This window comes from Galleria mellonella, unplaced genomic scaffold (genome assembly GCF_026898425.1).
Source record: "Galleria mellonella isolate WM207_F2 unplaced genomic scaffold, CSIRO_AGI_GalMel_v1 utg33, whole genome shotgun sequence".
In the NCBI taxonomy this organism is placed as follows: domain Eukaryota; kingdom Metazoa; phylum Arthropoda; class Insecta; order Lepidoptera; family Pyralidae; genus Galleria; species Galleria mellonella.
In genome coordinates this window covers 9,891,495-9,911,171 of record NW_026442079.1, presented here as the reverse complement: position 1 = coordinate 9,911,171, position 19,677 = coordinate 9,891,495, and the positions used below count along the sequence as shown (strand labels likewise).

Here is a 19,677-nt window from a genome sequence, read left to right as displayed (position 1 = left end):
TACCTGCGTTGTAGTCTAGTACTAGTTGTACCTAGTCTAAAGCAAAAAGATTAAAATGATAAATAAAAATAATATTATATTTTATGTTAAGTTATAAGATATTATAAGACTTTTTACTGATATGAAAAGTTCATTACTAATTTCTTAAATTGATACATTGTTTTTAATACACGAAATAATTATGATGCTGTATTTTTTTTTTTTACTTATAAGATGTGTATAAGATAATTTAATACTATAATCAGTACTTCGAAAGGGGGGCGAGCAGTTGTATGAAACCGAAGGTGCGGTGCGGAAGGTGGCATCCCCTTTACCGAGGTGTAAAGAGGGTGCCAAAATGTAAAAGAGATGCTATAGGATTATTAAAGGACAGTATGACACTTGACATTCCAATAAATAAAGTTCCGGAAGAACCCCCTTTTTTTGACGTGAAGATTTTTGTTTTGAAGATCCACCGGGCGCCGTCAAAAACTTGCCTAGGGATGTCAAATTTGCTAAGACCAACCTTGATTATAATTACATAGAATTTCATATATTTCTTTTTGAAAAAAAAAATACAACTTAATATGTTATATCTACATAGCTTTTTTTCTAGTTTTTTTATTGTAGTAGTGTACATAATTAAATATTTCAACGTAGTAAATATATTTAATGCAAACTAACTAGCAACCTTACACTATATTGAATATATTTCTCTACAAAAATAGCAACTTTTTCAATCCTGTTAAAATTAATACAGGTCCCACGGGAGTTCTCCAACCAAATCGATTGCAAAAATAATTAGGTACAAAAATCGATTCATAATTAACAATGATGTTATATAAAAAACCTCAGAACACTTTTTTTGTTTTGCACAATATCATATTATTATAGTTGTTATAATTTTATTTTTTAGAGAATTTAAGATTGACATTTATAAATTAGATCATGTAAAACAACATTTACACCGAGCGTAACTTAATTAATTGATTTAATATGCATATTATATGATAATTTTTTTAAAATGACATTTATTAAAAATCCAGGGAGATAAACAAAGTCATTTAGGATGCTGCCAGTTATAACTTATTACATTTTATCAATCTCGTTTTAAATATCAAAATACCAACTTAAAATTTTTATTAGTTATAACAAATAACAAATAAATTACTTTTCATAATAAACATTTCAATCACATGAGGAAATATAGTCGGTTACAATAGAACTTAATATTAAGGCAATCAAGTTTTATTGAAATTATAACAGACTCACACTAAATGTTATTAGTAACGAATCCAATCTATTAATCAATTAATCGATCTTTAATTTATACTACCATTAAATTATTAAAATTATGACAAATACATTTGAAATAAAATTAGCAAGGAATCAAAACATCCAATCAATCAATCGATTTTTAATGAGTATTACCATTGAATTATTAAAATTATAATAAACAGATTTAAAATGAAATTAGTAAGAAATCGAAACATTCAATCAATCAATCAATTATTAATGTGCACTACCATTGAATTATTAAAATTATAATAAACACATTTGAAATGAAATTAGTAAGGAATCGAAACATTCAATCAATCAATCAATTATTAATGTGCACTACCATTGAATTATTAAAATTATAATAAACACATTTGAAATGAAATTAGTAAGGAATCGAAACATTCAATCAATCAATCAGTTATTAATGTGCACTACCATTGAATTATTAAAATTATAATGAACACATTTGAAATGAAATTAGTAAGGAATTGAAACATTCAATCTTTTAATTGATTTTTAATTTCTACTACCAGTAAATTATAAAAAATTTAAATTATTAAAATTATGACTTAATCGATTTTTTATTAGTTTGACATAAGTAGACTGTCTTATTGTCTAGTTATTTATTCGTTTCTTAATATTAAAACAGACCGTCATAGCATGGACGGAGTCACGAGATCGCGAGAGCGGAGTACCGTCTTATAACTATGATCACATTATGTGATTTATTATGGCTGTACTTATTAATTTATTGTTGTTACAGGTGCTTACCTTGTGTTGAGCAATCCGCACTTTTTGTTTGCTGATGAGATATATCAAAATAGTGTAATTGGAAATACGCCAGACATTGAGAAACATGTCCCATTCGTGGAAGTGGAGCCAGTAAGTTCTATATTTTCATTCGTTAACTATCCTTTGTTGAACATAGCCTCCCCAATAAGGGGGGATTTTGCTAGTACTGCTACGCTTGCCAGGAGGGTTGGCAACCGCAGTTAAGCTTTAGTGGTGTTTTAAAAGGGATGCTGCTGTCTATTCCTTAGTCATTAAGTTCCCTTAGTGTAACAGCCACAGCAAAGTTCTATTATTTCATTTTTTTACGCAACTTAGAATGGCAAACAAACTGACGGCCTACCTGATTGACAGTGGTTACCGTCGCCTATAGACATGAGCAGTACCATGGATGTAACAGAGTATACTGTTTCGCCCATGATACTACCTCTGCATTGCCATTCCTGAGGACTCAGGTGTTATTCCTCTGTATCCTGTAAATTCACTGCCATATCCCACCCTTTAAATCGAAACACAGCCATGCAAACACAATTGCTTCACGGTAGAAACACAAGTAGGACAAGGTAACCAAGCAAACGACTTTTGTAGAAAGTGTCCCTCTGGTAAGATATGGATACGTATGTATATATAATAAAAAAAAAACTTTTATTTTCAGCATACCGGCATAGTGTTACGTGGAGGCAAAAGAGCCCAGTTTAACGTATTCCTAAGGCCTATTCGTGGCATAACAGCAACACAAAACTTCAGAACAACCTTAATACCATTATTTTGGGTTGATGAGGTAAGTTTTTCTAGCTTTTCATTTGTATACTTTGGGATATATTATACAACACCATTTCTCAAACAGAGCTTGCACTAATGGGTGTTAAATAACTGATAGAAATATTTAAATACTTTAATTTTTTTTTTTACACACATTTAAAATATATGTGGTTTACTTGAGTTTCATAAAAATATAATTAAATAATTATGATTTCATTCATAATGTTAAGTTACTTATATTTAATAGATGAGTATACATTTCATTTTTGTTTACAGGGCATGTCGTTAACAGAAGAGTTTGTGGACCAGATAAAAAATGAATTATTATTCGCATTAAAATTAATTGACATTGTTATACCTATTTTACTAAGTGTATTCAGCATTATATTGGTAGCCGGAATTGTTGTTATAGCGAAAAGAAAGCTTAGAAATAATGCGTCTGGTAGTGATATCCCGTCATCTTTCAAATAAATTAATTTCTCAGATAGGTACGTTTTATTTTTTAAAACCTAGACATTGTGTTGCTCTTGAAACACTTCTTAGAACTAAAAGCACATTGTTCCTGAATGTTATAAAGTTGCCATTTATTATGTAAAGTTATGTAAAAGAAGGCAAAGTTAGAATAACAAGTTACTACGATTTTCTTATGTATAAATACACATGCGCTTAAATTATAACCATACATTTTTGTTTTTCTCTTCTCATTTAAGAGTTTCCTCTTGTAACTAATTCATGGATTTTCATCCAGCCAGCTCTATCCCAGGCTATTTCTTTGACCTTTTTATACGACATGACACCTAGTGTTTCCTTATCAGTCCCATGTAGTTATTCCTCGGTCTTCCCCTTCCTCTTTTGCCTTCTATTTTTCTTTCTACTAAAATTTTTTTTCTCTCTTACTCTTTCTGCTCTTTAAAAAACCGCCATGTCGTATAAGGTGGCTCAGCGTTTTTCCTTTTCTATTCTCTATTCACCCTTTTAAAAAGATCTTTATTCGTTACTTTTTCTGTCCAACTTATCCTTTCCATGTCCTTATTTTAAATTCCTCAAGCATCTTTATTTTCTTTTCTTTTGCGTCATTGGTCCATATTTTATACTCATATAATGCTATGCTCCAAATGTAATTTTTTATAAATTTCTTAAGGACTATTTTTGATATTTGTTATATATATATATATATATAGTCTTCTACTCGTAACATTTTCCTGTATAATTTTAAAAAAGTATACTTACTTGATAATGATGTTGATGTAGTTTTTTAAGCTCACGTAACTATTAGACGCCCTGTAAAAAAGAGGTTTAGTAACAAAACACATATTATTGTATATGCACAGATATGTTAAGTACTTCTACCCGTGAAGATACATTCTTACCCGTCTTGGCTTATTTCCTGTCTTAGGCGTATTTAAAGAGAGCCAGGCTCTCCGTGGAAAATATTTTAAATACACCAATGTTTTTTGCAATCTCAATATTTTATTTGCCAAGCATTTGTCGACTTTTCAGTCGTCTCTTTAGTTTATCTATTAGTTTTTATCAATAAAAATATGTTATAATATATATATATATATATATATATATATATATATATATATATATATATATATATATATATATATATATATATATATATATATATATATATATATTATCATATTTTATTTATAATCATCGTCATATCAGCCATTGTCTATGCATTGTTAAACGTAGGTCTTCTTATATTAGATTCTTATATTCTACATATTATTTTATATTAGAGTTTTGATTATCCAAAAGTTGAACTAACATTTTTCTTAGTTCAGTTTCTAAACCCATGTAAGTAAAAGCTAAAAAAATCATAAAACAAACGAAATGTAACATGATGTATATGTTTATCTTTTAGTTACTAAATCTACAGGAAAGTTAAGATGTTTATTAGTACAGTTCTGGCAATGTATTTCATCGATAGATCGTCAATTAGGGTTATTTATATATTGGTTTTTGTTTTATTTATGTATTTATTTATTATAATTATTTATTTACATATTGTATAGGTATTTTTGTGGGTCCAACATAGAATAGGCCAGTCATTCCTTTTCCGTGGGTGTCGTAAGAAGCGACTAAGGGAACTTAATGGTCGAGGCAGCAGCATCTCTCTTAAAACATAACTACAGGCTAACTGCCAAGAGCGTGATAACTACTGGCAAAACCCCCCAGGGGGAGGCTTATGTTCAGCAGTGGGCAGTTAAAGGCTGATATGATGATGATGAATACAAATCAATTATAATACAAAAAAATATAAACAAAAAGTTACAATCTAAACCTATGATAAAGTAATATAAAGTGACTGAAATTGCTGAAGTGTTCATTTATTGGTTTCACAATCATATTCGTTGGGAGGAAAGGGATTATTAGTAATGAAATCTAACAGCCTCTCTGAAATCTCTGGAAACCATCATGGTTAATTCTTGGTGAATTCGTCAGTATGGCCAATTGACCTGCTTTCTTACCTATCATCTCACTGGTGCCCCGCTCGCATATATACCTTACACGATGAGCTGACCTGCTTTCATCCTCTCCTATTATCTCTCACTAAGGCCTCAATGACGTTTACCGATAGCGTTCAGCGGGAATGAGTGAGGATGAATGGAATCCCATTACACTTTCAACCATTAAAAAATAACCTATTTGCTTGTTTACCTATTCATTAAGTTTTATTGAAACAGACGTTGTTACACAGAGTTATGGTTAGCTGTAGCGGACTAATGGAAGGAGGGGGGCGGAAGCGGTATACCTTCCCAGGCCTTTGGTCATGAAGGATCTCCAAACGCCTCCATTTTCCTAATCTCACTAAATATATTTATTTAGTTAACATTTACACATACAAAGATGATCTGAATAGAATACTTGTAAAATTAAATTAATTTCTTAATCTGGCGGCCTCGTTTAGCTTTGGGATCGATAGATCGGTACGTGTCCTGTACATTCTTAGAATAAGACGCACAATATTGCTGTCTCGTTTTATCTTATGCACGCACTATGTTTTGCCTGTGGTTTCACTCGGGTTTTACTTTTACATCTGTCTTATACATTATAGCTATTGCTCATAACTTCATCCTCATGGTAGTCAGTTAATACACTCTCTTTACCTTCTTAGGAAAACGGTATTTTCAAAAAATATATACTTAACACTTTATTTAGTAGCAGAAGAATAAATTTACAAATTTTGCCTTCCTAACTTAATATTAACAAATGTACATACATATTTTCGGTCAGGTATCCATGTTCAAATTTTCGTCTAAATCAAATCATCCCCTATTTCACTCCACTAGGAGAAAAATTACCAAAAACTGCTAAAAAAGTTATGCTTCTATTCAAAAGCATAAAAACGAACTTTCTAATTTAAAAAAAAAAAAAAAAAACAGAATTACTATACAAATTTTTATCGCAAATTCAAGGTTGAATTCTTTAAAAACCAATAAACATATTAATTTTTGTTCTAATCCTTGCTTCAAAACCAAAATTAATATGTTTAACTAATATGCAAAAGTTAATATGGGCTCTTGAATCCAAATCTAAATATGTCTTCTTAATTGGAAAACCATCAAACTCCATACAAACTTTCAACCCCGTTTTGCTCCCTTAGGGATGGAAATTTCAAAATTCCTTCCTTATTGTTTATTTACATTATTGTTATCCTTATATCAGTCATTAACTATCCATTGCTGACCATAGGCCTCCTCCACAAGGGGAATTTTGCCAGTAATTGCCACGCTTGTTGGGCAGATTTGCAACCGCAATTAGGTTTTAGTGTTTTAAGACTGGGGATTTCCCTATTCTTCGAGCATTAAATTCCCTTAGTCGCCTTTTACGACATCCACGAAAAAAGAAAGGGTGGTTTATTCTAAGACTAATATTGTTTCAAACACTATATAAAAACCAATCTGTAAAATTTAAAGACTCTGTGACTGACTCTGCGTTGATATATGGGTCCGTCAGACAGTTAATTAGCATCCTTTCTTTTACATAGATAAGCGATAACATATTAATCGATAGACTAGTTTACTATTTGCCTAAGGAATTATGTTCATATAATATCTATCAAAATTGTATGGACGTACGTTGCTTATTGCTACATAACAATATACTTTACTACCGAATTTATATCATTTCAGAGTCACAAATTGTTATATCTATCTGTAAGTTTTTTATTGTTTTACGTCATTACTTTTTCATCCTTTCTTTCTTTAAAGACCTCACGTGATAATGGGTGTCGCATAAGAGAGCATTTTGTGCGCTGACAAAATATCCCTTTGTTTTTGCAATTATTCCATCTGTCCAAATTTCTAAGTTCCAAGAGAGGCGATCCTCGACCTACAGTCATAATAAACATCAAAAATTGCATAGTAGGGAAACCGAACTTCGGCGACTTCGCACTAGTAGCAATGCTCATAGGCTCTGAACTTAAAGTTCCTACTGCTAAAAAAATACACGGTAATAATCATCATAAATCGAAACTATACATATAGAGAAAAGCCTCATTTACATTCTGCAGGGGAGAAGTTCACAGTTCACAGCTATACCACTGTTACAACGTGTGTTTAACAACAAAAGGAAATTTTGTCCGCGGATAAAAAGTCCTTTATCTGAATAGACCTTAGAAACTATCTACATACTGCCTTCTGGATTTAAGCTATTATCAGCGTGTTTCCGCTAAACATACAGATGAATACATGTGTATGTTTAGTGGAATGTCTAATAAAACATGTAAATAATTTATACCCAGTTTTTTTACCTCACAACTCCGTCATTTGTAAACCGATTCAGTAGTTTAGTTATTCAATTAAAACAAGTGGATTACCACAAATAAAGTCGGCTTTTTGTGGAACTAAATCTTAAATTTTATTTTAACATAAAATTAAATTATATTAAATACAAAACATATATGCCCTGATATAATACACTATGCATCATAATGGTAATTATGTCGGGGTTGTAATTACAAGAACTTATTGACTGCATTTTAATAAACAAAACCTTGATTAAGAGTGCAAAAGGTAGATTCCTAGCAGGAAATAAATAAAACAAATGGATTTCAACATTGAGCTTTATTCAAGAATTAAACTCGATTACGCCACTTAAACACAATCAATATAAAATCAATGCACACAAGCAACAGAGTATGACTCGTGTACGCTCTGAAATAATAAGTCTTCTTTTTGATATAATTGGAAAATCATAATTATCCGAGGCTGATAATGGGGTTTTAGTCTTTAGTGGACTAGATAATGAAAACATAACTAATGCTTTGAGATTGCATATTATGATAAAATTGACTATTCAAAATTATCTAATGTATAAAAATAATAACAAATCCAATCGAAAATAAAAAAAAGTCACTCAGACCGCGTTATCAGCCTCATATAAAGTCAAACATAAATTCTCAATGATAGTCATTGGGCTCGAATCTGATACGCCATTTTATTAAAAACTATATCTTAATTTATATTTCAAATTGACAGTTTCGTCAAATGACTCTTTTATAGACCAGTATAAACTAAATTTATAATAATTTTGACTTAATGTATTAAAAAATAAGTTCATAATGGTCCTTTAGTATAAAGAAATGATATCAATTTGAAATTTTAATTTAAGAGATAGATTAAGAAAAATGGAGCCTCAAATTCGACCTCATTGATCAAAATAACATTTGCATAATTTCAGAAATAAAGTACATTTATATCTTTTTATAAGTAGATCCGCTTATATTATGCAAGGAACACATTAATATATTTTATGTATTTAACACACATTTAAACTGTCCTCACAGTTGATTGGCATCGACTAACCGAACATTGTCGACGAGGAGAGACGGGGGCATTATCGGCTAAAACTTGTACACTTATTCTAGTTTCATAGAATAATTACGATAATCAAAATGATAAACAGAAGTTCGCAGATTACATTAAACATTTATTAATATATTTTACCCATTTCTAACTAGTGCTCGAACCTGTAATTATTGTGTATAAACACGCCCGCGCGGTTGTTTTATCATTTTTATATTTTTTTCTATTACAATTTATGATATTGTGCAAGTCATAGCCTTAGTAAAAAAACCCCGTCTATTTTAACATCCATTAAAATTACAGAAAGTAGATTAGTAAGGGACAGAGGACTCTGAATTTTGACCAAATTATTTTTGAAATTCAGCTATTATACTGCAAGGGCTGTTTAACAAATAATCACTTAAATAAATCCAGTCCTTACAGTACGTAGGCTCATGCATAATTTAACTAAAATATACTATGAAAGATGTACATTATTTACATAACTGAACGGAAATTTAGTTTAAAAGGGTTTCTGGTCAAAATGTCACGAAAAATGACATTTTATAAAGAACTAGATTATTATGTACAACATATTTACAAGATTATTATAATCTAAAAGCTAACCTTAATCGACAAAATGACGCTTGTCGTCATTATTACGTTTACGTCCCTTAGCATGTGCTAACATCGTAACTAACTTCTTATGGCTATCGCCGACAATCCACCCGTGCTGTTGGAGGTGCTCCTGCTCATCGCCCTCCGACGACCAGTAGTAGGCCGTGGAGCGCGGCCTCACTTTCACTGCGGACGGGCCCGGCAGCCCGGGCGGCCCCAGTGACACTTGTACCCCAGTCGAAACACTACTACTTGCCCCGCTGCCTTTTACTCCATTTCCTCTAGGCGAATACTCCTCCGCTAGGGTGCCACTAGTCCCACTGCTACCAGCACCGCTAATCGATGTGTTGCGATTACTACTAGTTACCCTGCTTTCAATATCTTGCTTTTTAAATGTAACCTTGTTATTACTTTTACGCCCGCTAGATTGCTGCCCTTCTTTCTTTTTTCCTTTTCTTTTCCGTGCAATACCCAAAACAGACTCCGCGCTACTCGGTCGCGGAGGTCTACCATCCGGCTCCGATTCCGAACTCCAACTTTCTGCCAAAACATTCTGTTTTCCTACAGTACATTTGCGCCGTGCTCTTTGTCGGGCTACCCCAGCGTCATCCAAACTTTCCTGTTCTAATGAGTCGGTACAAAACTCGAAACCCATGCTGACGCCACTCTCTGCCCTCACTGAAGATTTGTGTCTCGAATCCAATTTTTCAAATATAGAGTCATCATGAATAGAAGTTCGTGGAGAATCACCGTGTACTGGCGATGTGGTTTCATATTTCTTTGTGGATGTAGTATTGTATTTCTTTGGCGATGAAGCTTTATAATCCTTTGGCAGCAGTGTCATATCATACTGTTTAGATGTGCTTGGGCCATAATCTATAGTTGATAAATTAATTTCATGTCGCTTCGAAGTCGAGGGACCAAATGCTTCTATGGGTTCTTTAGAAACATATTTCTTAGGAGACGTACTATATTTTTTAGAGGAATAACGAAACTCTTTAGGAGGTGTTATACCATACTTTTTTGACAATAATGACATTTTACTGTCATATTTATGAGATGAAGGAGTATTAAATTTCTTTGGTAAAACAAATTCATCTTTAGTTGCTGATTTGTCATCATCAAAAGTAGCAACAGAAAGTAACTTAGACTGATCAAAATCTTTTGATGATTCTGTATTTTGTGGAGACATACTACCACTTTTCAACATAGAAGAATTTGGTTCGTCTTCTAATAAACTATCAAACAGCTGATCCAAATTAGCTTTAGGCTTTGTAGTAGTATCCTTATTCTTTACATTCTTCTTTTCAGTCCTCACTGCATTGTGCTTGAATATTTTACCCATTACGGCGTTCTTATCTACTACATCCTTTCTCTTTAATGGTGATGAGTTTTTTTTGTCACTTGTTACTTTAATATTTCCCGTTTCACAAGACATTAAACTATTCTCGGTCTCATCATCACTACAGACGTAATCATCAGACATATATACAAAGTCATCACCATCTGAACCACTTTCACTTGAATTTTCTATTTCGTCTTCAACAGGATTAAACTTCGAAGTACTCGGGAGATCTCGTTTAAATCTTTCCATTAGAGTTGACGGTCTAAATTCGAATAATTCGGCATCTTCATTATCCATAAATTCATAAACATCGACTTTTTTCTGTGACAAAGAACTAGTTTTACATCGATGATCGCAGTTATATTTATTACTTGATTCTGAATCTTTTTTATCTCTCTTTTTTTTGGAGGTTGTTTTCTTTTTCTTTTTTGTCAGAATTTCTATAGGTGGAACTATTGTCGCAATATTAATATCTGATCTCGGGATGGAAACCTTGATGCCATCAAAACCTTTTAAAGCACCTTTGGTAAGCACTTGCGTACTCTTGGAGTTTTTCTTAGAACTCTTCTTAATTTTTTTCTTATCAGATTTTTTCCGCCCCTTGTGGCTATAACAAACAAAAAAATATATATTATATATAAACATTTAACTTGTTAGATCTATAGAATAAATATGTAATGTATGTATAACGGCAACACATGAAGACTACCATATGTACAACAAATCACAATGTATTTTGTAATGCCTATTGTAATCATGTTTATAGGCGACGATTACTGCTTTCTATCAGGTGGGCCGTCAACTTGTTTGCCATTTTAGGAAAAAAAAAGAAATTAATTAAATATTTACCTGACACTTGGTTCTGTCACAATTGGGGTTTGTTTTGCCGCCGCTGCTTGAGATCTACTTTTCCTCTTAATTTTGTCAAATTTGTCTTCAAACATATCAATATCTTCTATAATATCAGGATACATTTTTTCTTTATATTCTGGATACTTCTTCGTCTTGGTTACTTCGGCTTTATCGGTAACTTGAAATTCTATCGGGTCAAAACGGGATTCACCTAAATTAGGCGTCGAAAAACTTTCAGATTGATGTTCAGTTGAGCTCAAATGCTGATCAGTTATAACATTTCTGTAGTCCATCTTAGAATTAAGAGACGCATTAGCTGCTTCTTTTAGTCCGGAAATCAAATCGTTTTCTAAATTTCGCACCTCTTCGCTTTCAAGAATATTCTTAGCTGTTATAGAATCAACATCTCCATCACTTTTAGCGTCATATTTTTCCTCATTTAATGGTTTTTCACTAAGGTCTAATCCTGATGTTTGCGGAGGGTGAATATTTGTTAATCCGGAATTATCTGCATTGTTATGGTCATTTTTATGTGACTCTTTCAAAAGCTCGCAGCAATCTAAAAATAGTGCCTCATCTCTACTAAGTCCCCGTTCTGATAGTTGCTGTTCCCTAATAGTTTTATTCAAATCAGCTAGTATTTCTTCGACAGTAGGTAATTTGATTTTTTTAGCAGTCTTATTTTTCTTTTTTTTAGCTAATTTGTCAGTCAGTATTTTTAATCGATCTAGATATTGTTTATATGCTATTAAATAATTCGGTTCTTCATGCACAGGAGCAGTTTTGATCTTCATTTCTATTTCACATAGTTTTGAGATGTGAAGCAAAGTCATTTGATGTCGTAAGTAGTTATCAGGTCGACGAAATTCTTTCTTACAAATATTGCAATAGCGTGGTACTGTTTTAATACAACTTTTCTTCTTACGTCCACGTTTGGCAGTTTTGTTTACTTTTGTGGATGGATGTTGTGGAGTTTTTGAGTTAGTTTCACCTTCAACTGACTTTCTATTCTCATTTTGCAGAGATTTTTTTGTTGCCCGTTCTTTGAATCCAAAAAACATGTCATCAGTTTCATTAGCAATAATATGGAATGTTTCTGATATTTTCTTCGAAGCCAACAAATTTGATTTCCTTGGTTTTCTTTGAGAGAAGAAACCGAAACTTTCCATAAATTGTTCCGAACGAAGCTCATCTGCATCACTTTGAATAGCCATACTTTCTACATTGTTACAGACTGCTAGAGTTCTTCGACTCTTTTTGGTATCATTATAAGATTTATCGTTTGACATTTCATTAATATCAATATCATTATCATCATCTATATCTTTAGTCGTCGAACAAGGAATTTCATTACTTTCCAATTCAGATATCCTTCTTTCTTTTTCTTCTACATATTTTTGTAGCGGTACATCGCTTTTAGACGATTCGTCTGAATCACTTATGTTGCCCTTTTCGGCGGTAATCTCATCTATTTCATTATGTTTAGAAGTATCTCCAGATTCTTGACATAATAAATTATCAGTATCTTTTTTCACGGTCACTTCATTCATTTCTAAAGATTTTTTAAATATAGAACATTTCTGAAAAGTAACAACTGGTTGATCATCTAGTTTTTCTCTAGCGCTATATCGATCAAGTCTGTTACGGTCAGATTTTTCAATCATATCATCTAAGTCAATGTCATAAGGATCATACATAAGTGCCTTCGAAGACTTAACAACAACTGATTTGGAACGAGTTCGTCTAGAAGCTGCAGGTAAATTGTAACATGCTGTGCGAGCATCTGAGCTACCACTAGCTTGTATTTTATGTTGGAAATTTGTGTTATTTTTAACGAAATCATTCTGTTCTTTCGAATCCGAAATGACATTTTTAATACTAGGTTTAAGTTTTTTCGGTTTTGGACTTTGGTTTATCTCCTGACTTACAGTTATTTTTCTTTTTTCTGTAGAATACTTATTACTATTAATTTCAGCACGGTCAGTATTATTAGAATTTACATCAGAACCGTCATTACTCGCTGGAGGGATCTGTGGACCAACATTGACGATTAATGGTTTCTGCGACAACTGATCTTTATCTAAAGTAGTATCCAAAGTAACATTTTCTTTCTCATGCGCCTGTGCCACATCGTCACTTATATTTGATAAAACATCCGACTTAACAGAAAATTCTTGAAGATTATGTGAATTATCTTTATCAGTGTTATCGCCTGCATTAAACTGAGAAGTTTCTAAAGATTTCCTTTTTTTATTTCTACATTTTACTTCCGGTGATTGTCTTCGCTTTGATCTACTTTTTTCTATAATATTCGAGAGTGATCCGATTTCATTATTTATGCTAGCTAGATTAGAGCATAAAGCAATGTTTGTTTCATCTATACAGATGATACCAACATTCTTTTTCGGTGTAGAATGAGCTGGAGCTCTGGTATTTTCCTCATCTAATAAAAGTTTAGAAAATATTAGTTGTTTTTTAGTAAGTGGAGTCTTTTGCTCCAATGTTGTATCTAAAAATAAATTCATACTATCTACATCAGCAAATTCACTGTCAGTAAAAAGTGATTTCCCGCGTCTACTACGACGTAATGGGGTAATAATATTATCTGCTGTTTTCAAACCGTTATAGGGATCACTTATATCACTTGTATTGAGAGTATCACAAGATTCAACGGCAATGGGCTGATCACAAGTTAAACTACTTTTTTTATTTTCATTCTCGCAAGTAATTTCGTCACCTTTATCTAACACAATTGAAATATTCGTTTTTAGTTCTTTTCCTTCCTGTTTACTTTCAATTACAGAACATTCCTCATTTGTGGTTACTGATACAGATATAGATTTCTTTTTCTTCTTTTTTTCTTTTAGGGTACTACTTTCAGTATTTTTCATATTTGGTTTTTCTTCCAAGTTTATGTCGTTTACTTTTATAGAATTGCTCATTTTAAAATCATCAAATACATCCATATGCTTATCATTATTATCTTCAGGTTGCATCGACGTCTTACTCTCTTGACTACCATCAGCATCTTTGCACATCAAGATGTTCTCTTTACATTTTGTATAATCCATCTTATCAAATTCAATGTCATGGGTTTTATTAACATTAGCTGGATTCGTAATTTCTTTGTCTATTTGTTGGTCTACCATTTCTGAGCCACAAATATTTCGACGACCTTTCTTAGTTTTCCTCTTACAATGTTTGTCTTCAATGATAACAGCTTCGACTTTTGTTTCTTTAATGTCTTCATGTCCTGTACATATGTTTCCTTGTGTATTATTATCAATGACCTTCAATAATGCAGGATCACCTAAAGATTCTGCAGTTGGTGCACACTTTTCTGTAAGAATATCAATATTTGCAGCCTTTTTGTCAACTTTCTTTATTTTTCTATCTTTCTTTTTCTTTTTTCGTTCAATTAAGCCTTTTTCTGCGACAACGTTCAATGTGCTATCCTTAGACACAGAATTAGAGAATTGTTCTTGCTTTTGCTTTACTATTATGGCTAATGAAATATCGTCATCTGAATCATCTTCCTCATATGTCTTTATTTTTGAATTAGGCACCATGTTTTGTGTTTTGTCCCTCCCTGTGACCGTTACACTTTGACCCTTTGTATCTTCTAGAAAACGCTTATCATCTGTATTACTATTTATGACTATATCAATCTGTTCAGATACTTCAGATTTATTTAGTTTCTGTAGTGGCGTTTCATTTACACTTTCATTTTCTATAGCAAAATCGACTGCAATACTTTTACAGGCATCCGTGTTTGGATGATTTTTTTCAATCGACTCAATAGATATTGGATCTGAAGAACAATTTGACGTTATCGTAACTGATTCCTGTTTTGCAAATTTTTCTGGAGAACAAAGAGATTTAATTTTCAAGTTTTCATGGCTTAATTTAGACTTATCAGATAGAATTGAAACAGAAAATTTATCGCATTTATTTGTACTTAACTGAGTACTAGATACTTCTACTTGTTGGATAATCATAGTTTTATCTGAATCTAAAAATTTATTTGTTTCCTTCTCTTGATCACTTGTAGTACACTTTATTTGCAGATCCAAAAGTGGTTTATTTATTGAAGTATCTATAGTCGATTTGAGTCTTTCCGACGGAGCTTTTTTACGAACCGCCCTTAAACTGGATGTTTTCTCGTTTGGTACCTTTTGTTTACTCGAGTTTGTAACCGATATGAAAGCTTGCGATTCTTGAGATGTAACTACAATATTACGAGGAAATTCATCTGCTAATTTAACGACACTTGCTGCAGGCATTATGCTATCATCGTTAGTTAAATCAATTACATTTTCAGTCATTAACAAATTTGTACTATCCCCAGAAATGTGATCAAGTCGAATTTTATCTTTATCTTCCACGTTAATGACTTCTGTTTTAGTGTCTTCATCTATTTTTCTATTTATTTTTATCTGAGTTGTGCCAACGTCATCAAATGACGATTTAGAAGATAATGGTGATAATGACTTAGGAACTATGGCAGAACTTTTAGAAAGTTTCTTATCAGAATCAAATGATCCACTCTTCTGTGAATTAACTTGGTTCATCGATAAATTCTTTGATGATAATGGTTGAACTATATTTAGTTGTGAAATATTATAAGAATCATTAGCAGAAGATGAAGCGTCAGCAACAATTTGAGTACTTGTTACTGTAGGAGACGATGATCTCTTCGACATAGTAGTTGACGTTGTTGTAATTTGTGTTGATTCACTAGACAAAATTGAAGTAGTTACTGTGTTAGATACATATTGAGGCAATACATTTAAAAGCTGATTTCTGTGTCCTGCTGGCATTGTTCCCAATATTTCAACCAACTCTTTAGGTAACATTGCTATCTTTTTTGCTGTTTCTGGATCATGATCAATTGAAACACTCCCAATTTTATTCGATTTATGGAAGTCTTTATCTATTGTAACAGTAGTATCTGGAGAAATATTATGTACAGTTTTCTGGTTATCCATTTCCAAAATTGTATCATCACCAAGAAAACTGGGAAGAGATAAATTATTTGTAGTTGAGGGTGCGATCTGTGAACTAAGATTAGGAGTAGCACCATAGTTTATAGGGAGTCCAATTGTTGTGCCAGCTAATGTATAAACGGATGTGGTATTTGCAATTGTAGTTCCAGGTATACTTAATAGTGAACTAGTTAAAGGTATTAACGACGGTCTCTCAATTTTGGTTACAGAAATACAAGCATTTGCTAACGTGTATACAGGTGTAGTACTTTCATATTTACTAACTGGTGTGGTCGATATAGGATTTGACAAGGTATATATTGGTATTGTCGTACTTATTGTAGATACACAAACTTTTAAAGGAGTTTCTCCTAATTCATGTGAAAATCTTTCTTGCGAAATTGATACCGAAGCCAAAGTATCAGTAAACACAGCATCTTGAGATTTAGTCTCGGGCACTGACTGAGCAATTGTTATGTTTACTAATGGATCTTCAGTAAGTTTCGAGGATTGAAAAGAATTTGTAATATCTATTGGCTCTGTATAAGTAGACGTAGTCGAAGCAGTTGTTCTTATTTTATACTGAGGTATCTTCAGTGTTGGGTCATATACCGGTCTCTGCAGACTAATTTTATCCAGTGTTCGTGCCACTGATTTGTTGACATTCTTATCACAATTTTTCTTATTTTCTTTTATAGTTATTGGTGACTTTAGAAGGGTATCATTTTGTTTTTCTTTATCGTTGTTTTGTGATAAATTAGGCAAATTGGCAATGGGATTATCGTTTGCATTTTTATTTGTATTGACTTTGTAATTAATTTCTTTCTCTTTCAGAGGGATTTTATCTTTAGTTGATTTCCCTGATAAATCAGTAGGTGTTTCGACAATAATATCCTCCACAAGTGGTGAATCTTGTACAGAAATAGCTTTGTTACCAAATAAATCTTGTACATATCTTTGTTCATTTGTTCTTAATTCATGTAGATTAGTACACTTGGATTTTCCTCTTATTGATAAATCTGTGGGCACACAGTACATTTCTCGATCCCTTATAGATAAATCAGTCACATTTTCAGTAACGTTTTTTGATCCTAAATCCAATGTAGTTGGATGAGAGAATTGTGGTGTCGTTTTAATGCGCAGATCAACCACGACATCCGGTATAACAGTCATTTCTGTTCTTGACGAATCAGTATTCTTACTGGATAAATCAAGTGTTTCGTAAACATCATAGTTACTGACAAAAGAGCTATCTTGTTTAGACAAATTGTCCGAGCTTTCTATATTCGACACTTTACCAGATAAATCCAAAGGTACTGCCACAAGAGATTCTATGTTAGTACTAGAATGAGCTGGTGGAATTTCAGACGAAATTTGTCGATACTCAGCTTTAGAATAAACTTCCACTGATATTGTGTTAGTTGAAGTATTTTCGTCAATTGGTGAATGTTGACTTGAGTTGGAATTATGACAATTACTACTAGTCTTTTGCTCGATCTCTGACTGCTTTGGTGCTTGTTCTTGACATTGAGATAACTGTATGTTTTGAATCTGTCGCTGAGGGTTAGACAGAGTATCTAGTGGAGATGCACCCTGTTGTTGCACCAGAGAGCAAGAATTCAATGGAAGCAATTCAGATTGGGACTGAGGCATTGGCTGTCCTTGCCCATATATTTCAACTTGATTTTGCTGAACTGGCACATCGTTAACAGTAGTTTGCGGAGATAATAAAGACTCCTTAATTTTATTGATAACAGGAGCTGTATGAATTTCTAACATTTTTCTTGGTGATACCTTACTCTTTTGACTGTCATTTAATTGTTGTTTACACATGTCAGTATCAATATTAAGAATAACTTGGTGACTAGAACCATGACTTTGATCAACATTGTGTGAAATAGCAGTTGTAACTTCATTCCTCTTTTGGGTACAAACCATTGGCGTAACTAATTCACACTCTTTTCGTAAAGAAATTTCATTAGAAGGATGACTAACAGATCTTGTTCGTATTGTTTCGCATTTAGGCATTATTTCACTTGACTTTGACTTAGATTTATCTGTTTTTTGGTTCATTACATGATCAGATGTATTTACATCTAGCACTGAATTATTTGAACTATTATTACAAAGTGTAGTAGATGACTTTTGGCAATGATATTTTATTTGATTGTCATATTCATATGTTTTTTCTAAATTTAAATTATGTCTAGAAAATATCTCCGCCGGTTTTGTTTTCATTATTTCAATATGATGTTCTGAGTCAGCTAAGTTGGATTTGATAATACCAGTCTCGGAATCTAGAGGATCATCGCTTCCACACTGAACAGATATTTGTGAAGGAGGTACACCGGTAGTCGGTACTTCCAATTTATTTTTCAACATCGCTATACAATCGTTTAGACCTTTACGAGGTTTATTGAGTTTACAACTTTTTTGTAAACCATAAGGATCGATAACATTTCTTTGGCTAAAGTGTAAAGGTGGTTTGTCGAGTCTCGTTACAGCTGCTTCGTTTTCAAAAAATAAACGATCTCCCGTTGGTACATGTTGGTTAACATTATTGCATTCTTGTTGGACTAAAAATAAATGATGAAATTGCACTGATTTATCATGTGTTTCGGAGTCAGCAGTTAAACGAGCAATTGAATGTTTTAAAGGGGCGTTCTGAGATTGAGGACATGAATTATCAGAATTACCATTAGCATTGCTAGAACCTGAACTTTGTTGCTCGCGATTATTGGAACCACCACGACTTGAATGTTCTCTCGTATTATATGGTCCATTGTTAATATCGATTCTTTGCGATGTATTATCGATTGATAACTGGTCAATCTGCACGCTACCAGAGCATTGTGTACTTGACTCTTCCGGTTTGTTCAGAATTGCACTTTGTTCTACTAATCGAGGAATTCTTTTTGTTCTATTTATAAGAGTCCGCCGTTTCATAGTGTCATTTTGTCGTGTATTTTTAGTTGTAACACGATTCAGTCTTGATTTTAACGGCTTATCGTCGTTATCTTTACTTGTCATATTCTTATAATCTTCACTGCTTGTTGATCCAGTTTGCAAATTAGTAGCATTTTTAAGTGGCCTTAGTTTTCTGGATTTTGGATCCTCTGACGATCTTCTCTTTAATAATAATTTATTTCTTTGTTTATCGATTTTTTTACGAGGCCGTAATATCGAGTTCATTGGATTCACCATTACACGATGACGTTTTGCCGGTAAATCAGCTAACATTTTACGTATAGTTTCGGCTGAAAAA

General features: G+C 32.6%; 2 protein-coding genes across 4 annotated transcripts in view; one reads left to right on the top strand and one right to left on the bottom strand.

Annotated features, from left to right (window-relative positions):
- The window catches only part of LOC113521638 (sensory neuron membrane protein 2), a 36,821-nt gene extending 33,525 nt beyond the window's left edge, over positions 1-3,296 (top strand). Inside the window, exons 7-9 of the mRNA XM_026907238.3 lie at positions 2,024-2,142; positions 2,705-2,830; positions 3,088-3,296. Coding sequence (XP_026763039.2) covers positions 2,024-2,142; positions 2,705-2,830; positions 3,088-3,282 — 440 coding nt within the window. The 3' untranslated portion in view covers positions 3,283-3,296. The remainder of the gene's footprint in view (positions 1-2,023; positions 2,143-2,704; positions 2,831-3,087) is intronic.
- Positions 3,297-7,877: 4,581 nt separating this feature from the next.
- LOC113521629 (uncharacterized) overlaps positions 7,878-19,677 on the bottom strand; it is a 66,145-nt gene continuing 54,345 nt past the window's right edge. For all 3 annotated transcript variants that reach the window (XM_031911444.2, XM_052896646.1, XM_026907225.3), the window contains 2 exons: positions 11,425-19,669; positions 7,878-11,182 (listed from right to left, as the gene is read on the bottom strand). In XM_031911444.2, the coding sequence (XP_031767304.2) occupies positions 9,241-11,182; positions 11,425-19,669 (10,187 nt within the window). In that variant the 3' untranslated portion in view covers positions 7,878-9,240. The remainder of the gene's footprint in view (positions 11,183-11,424; positions 19,670-19,677) is intronic.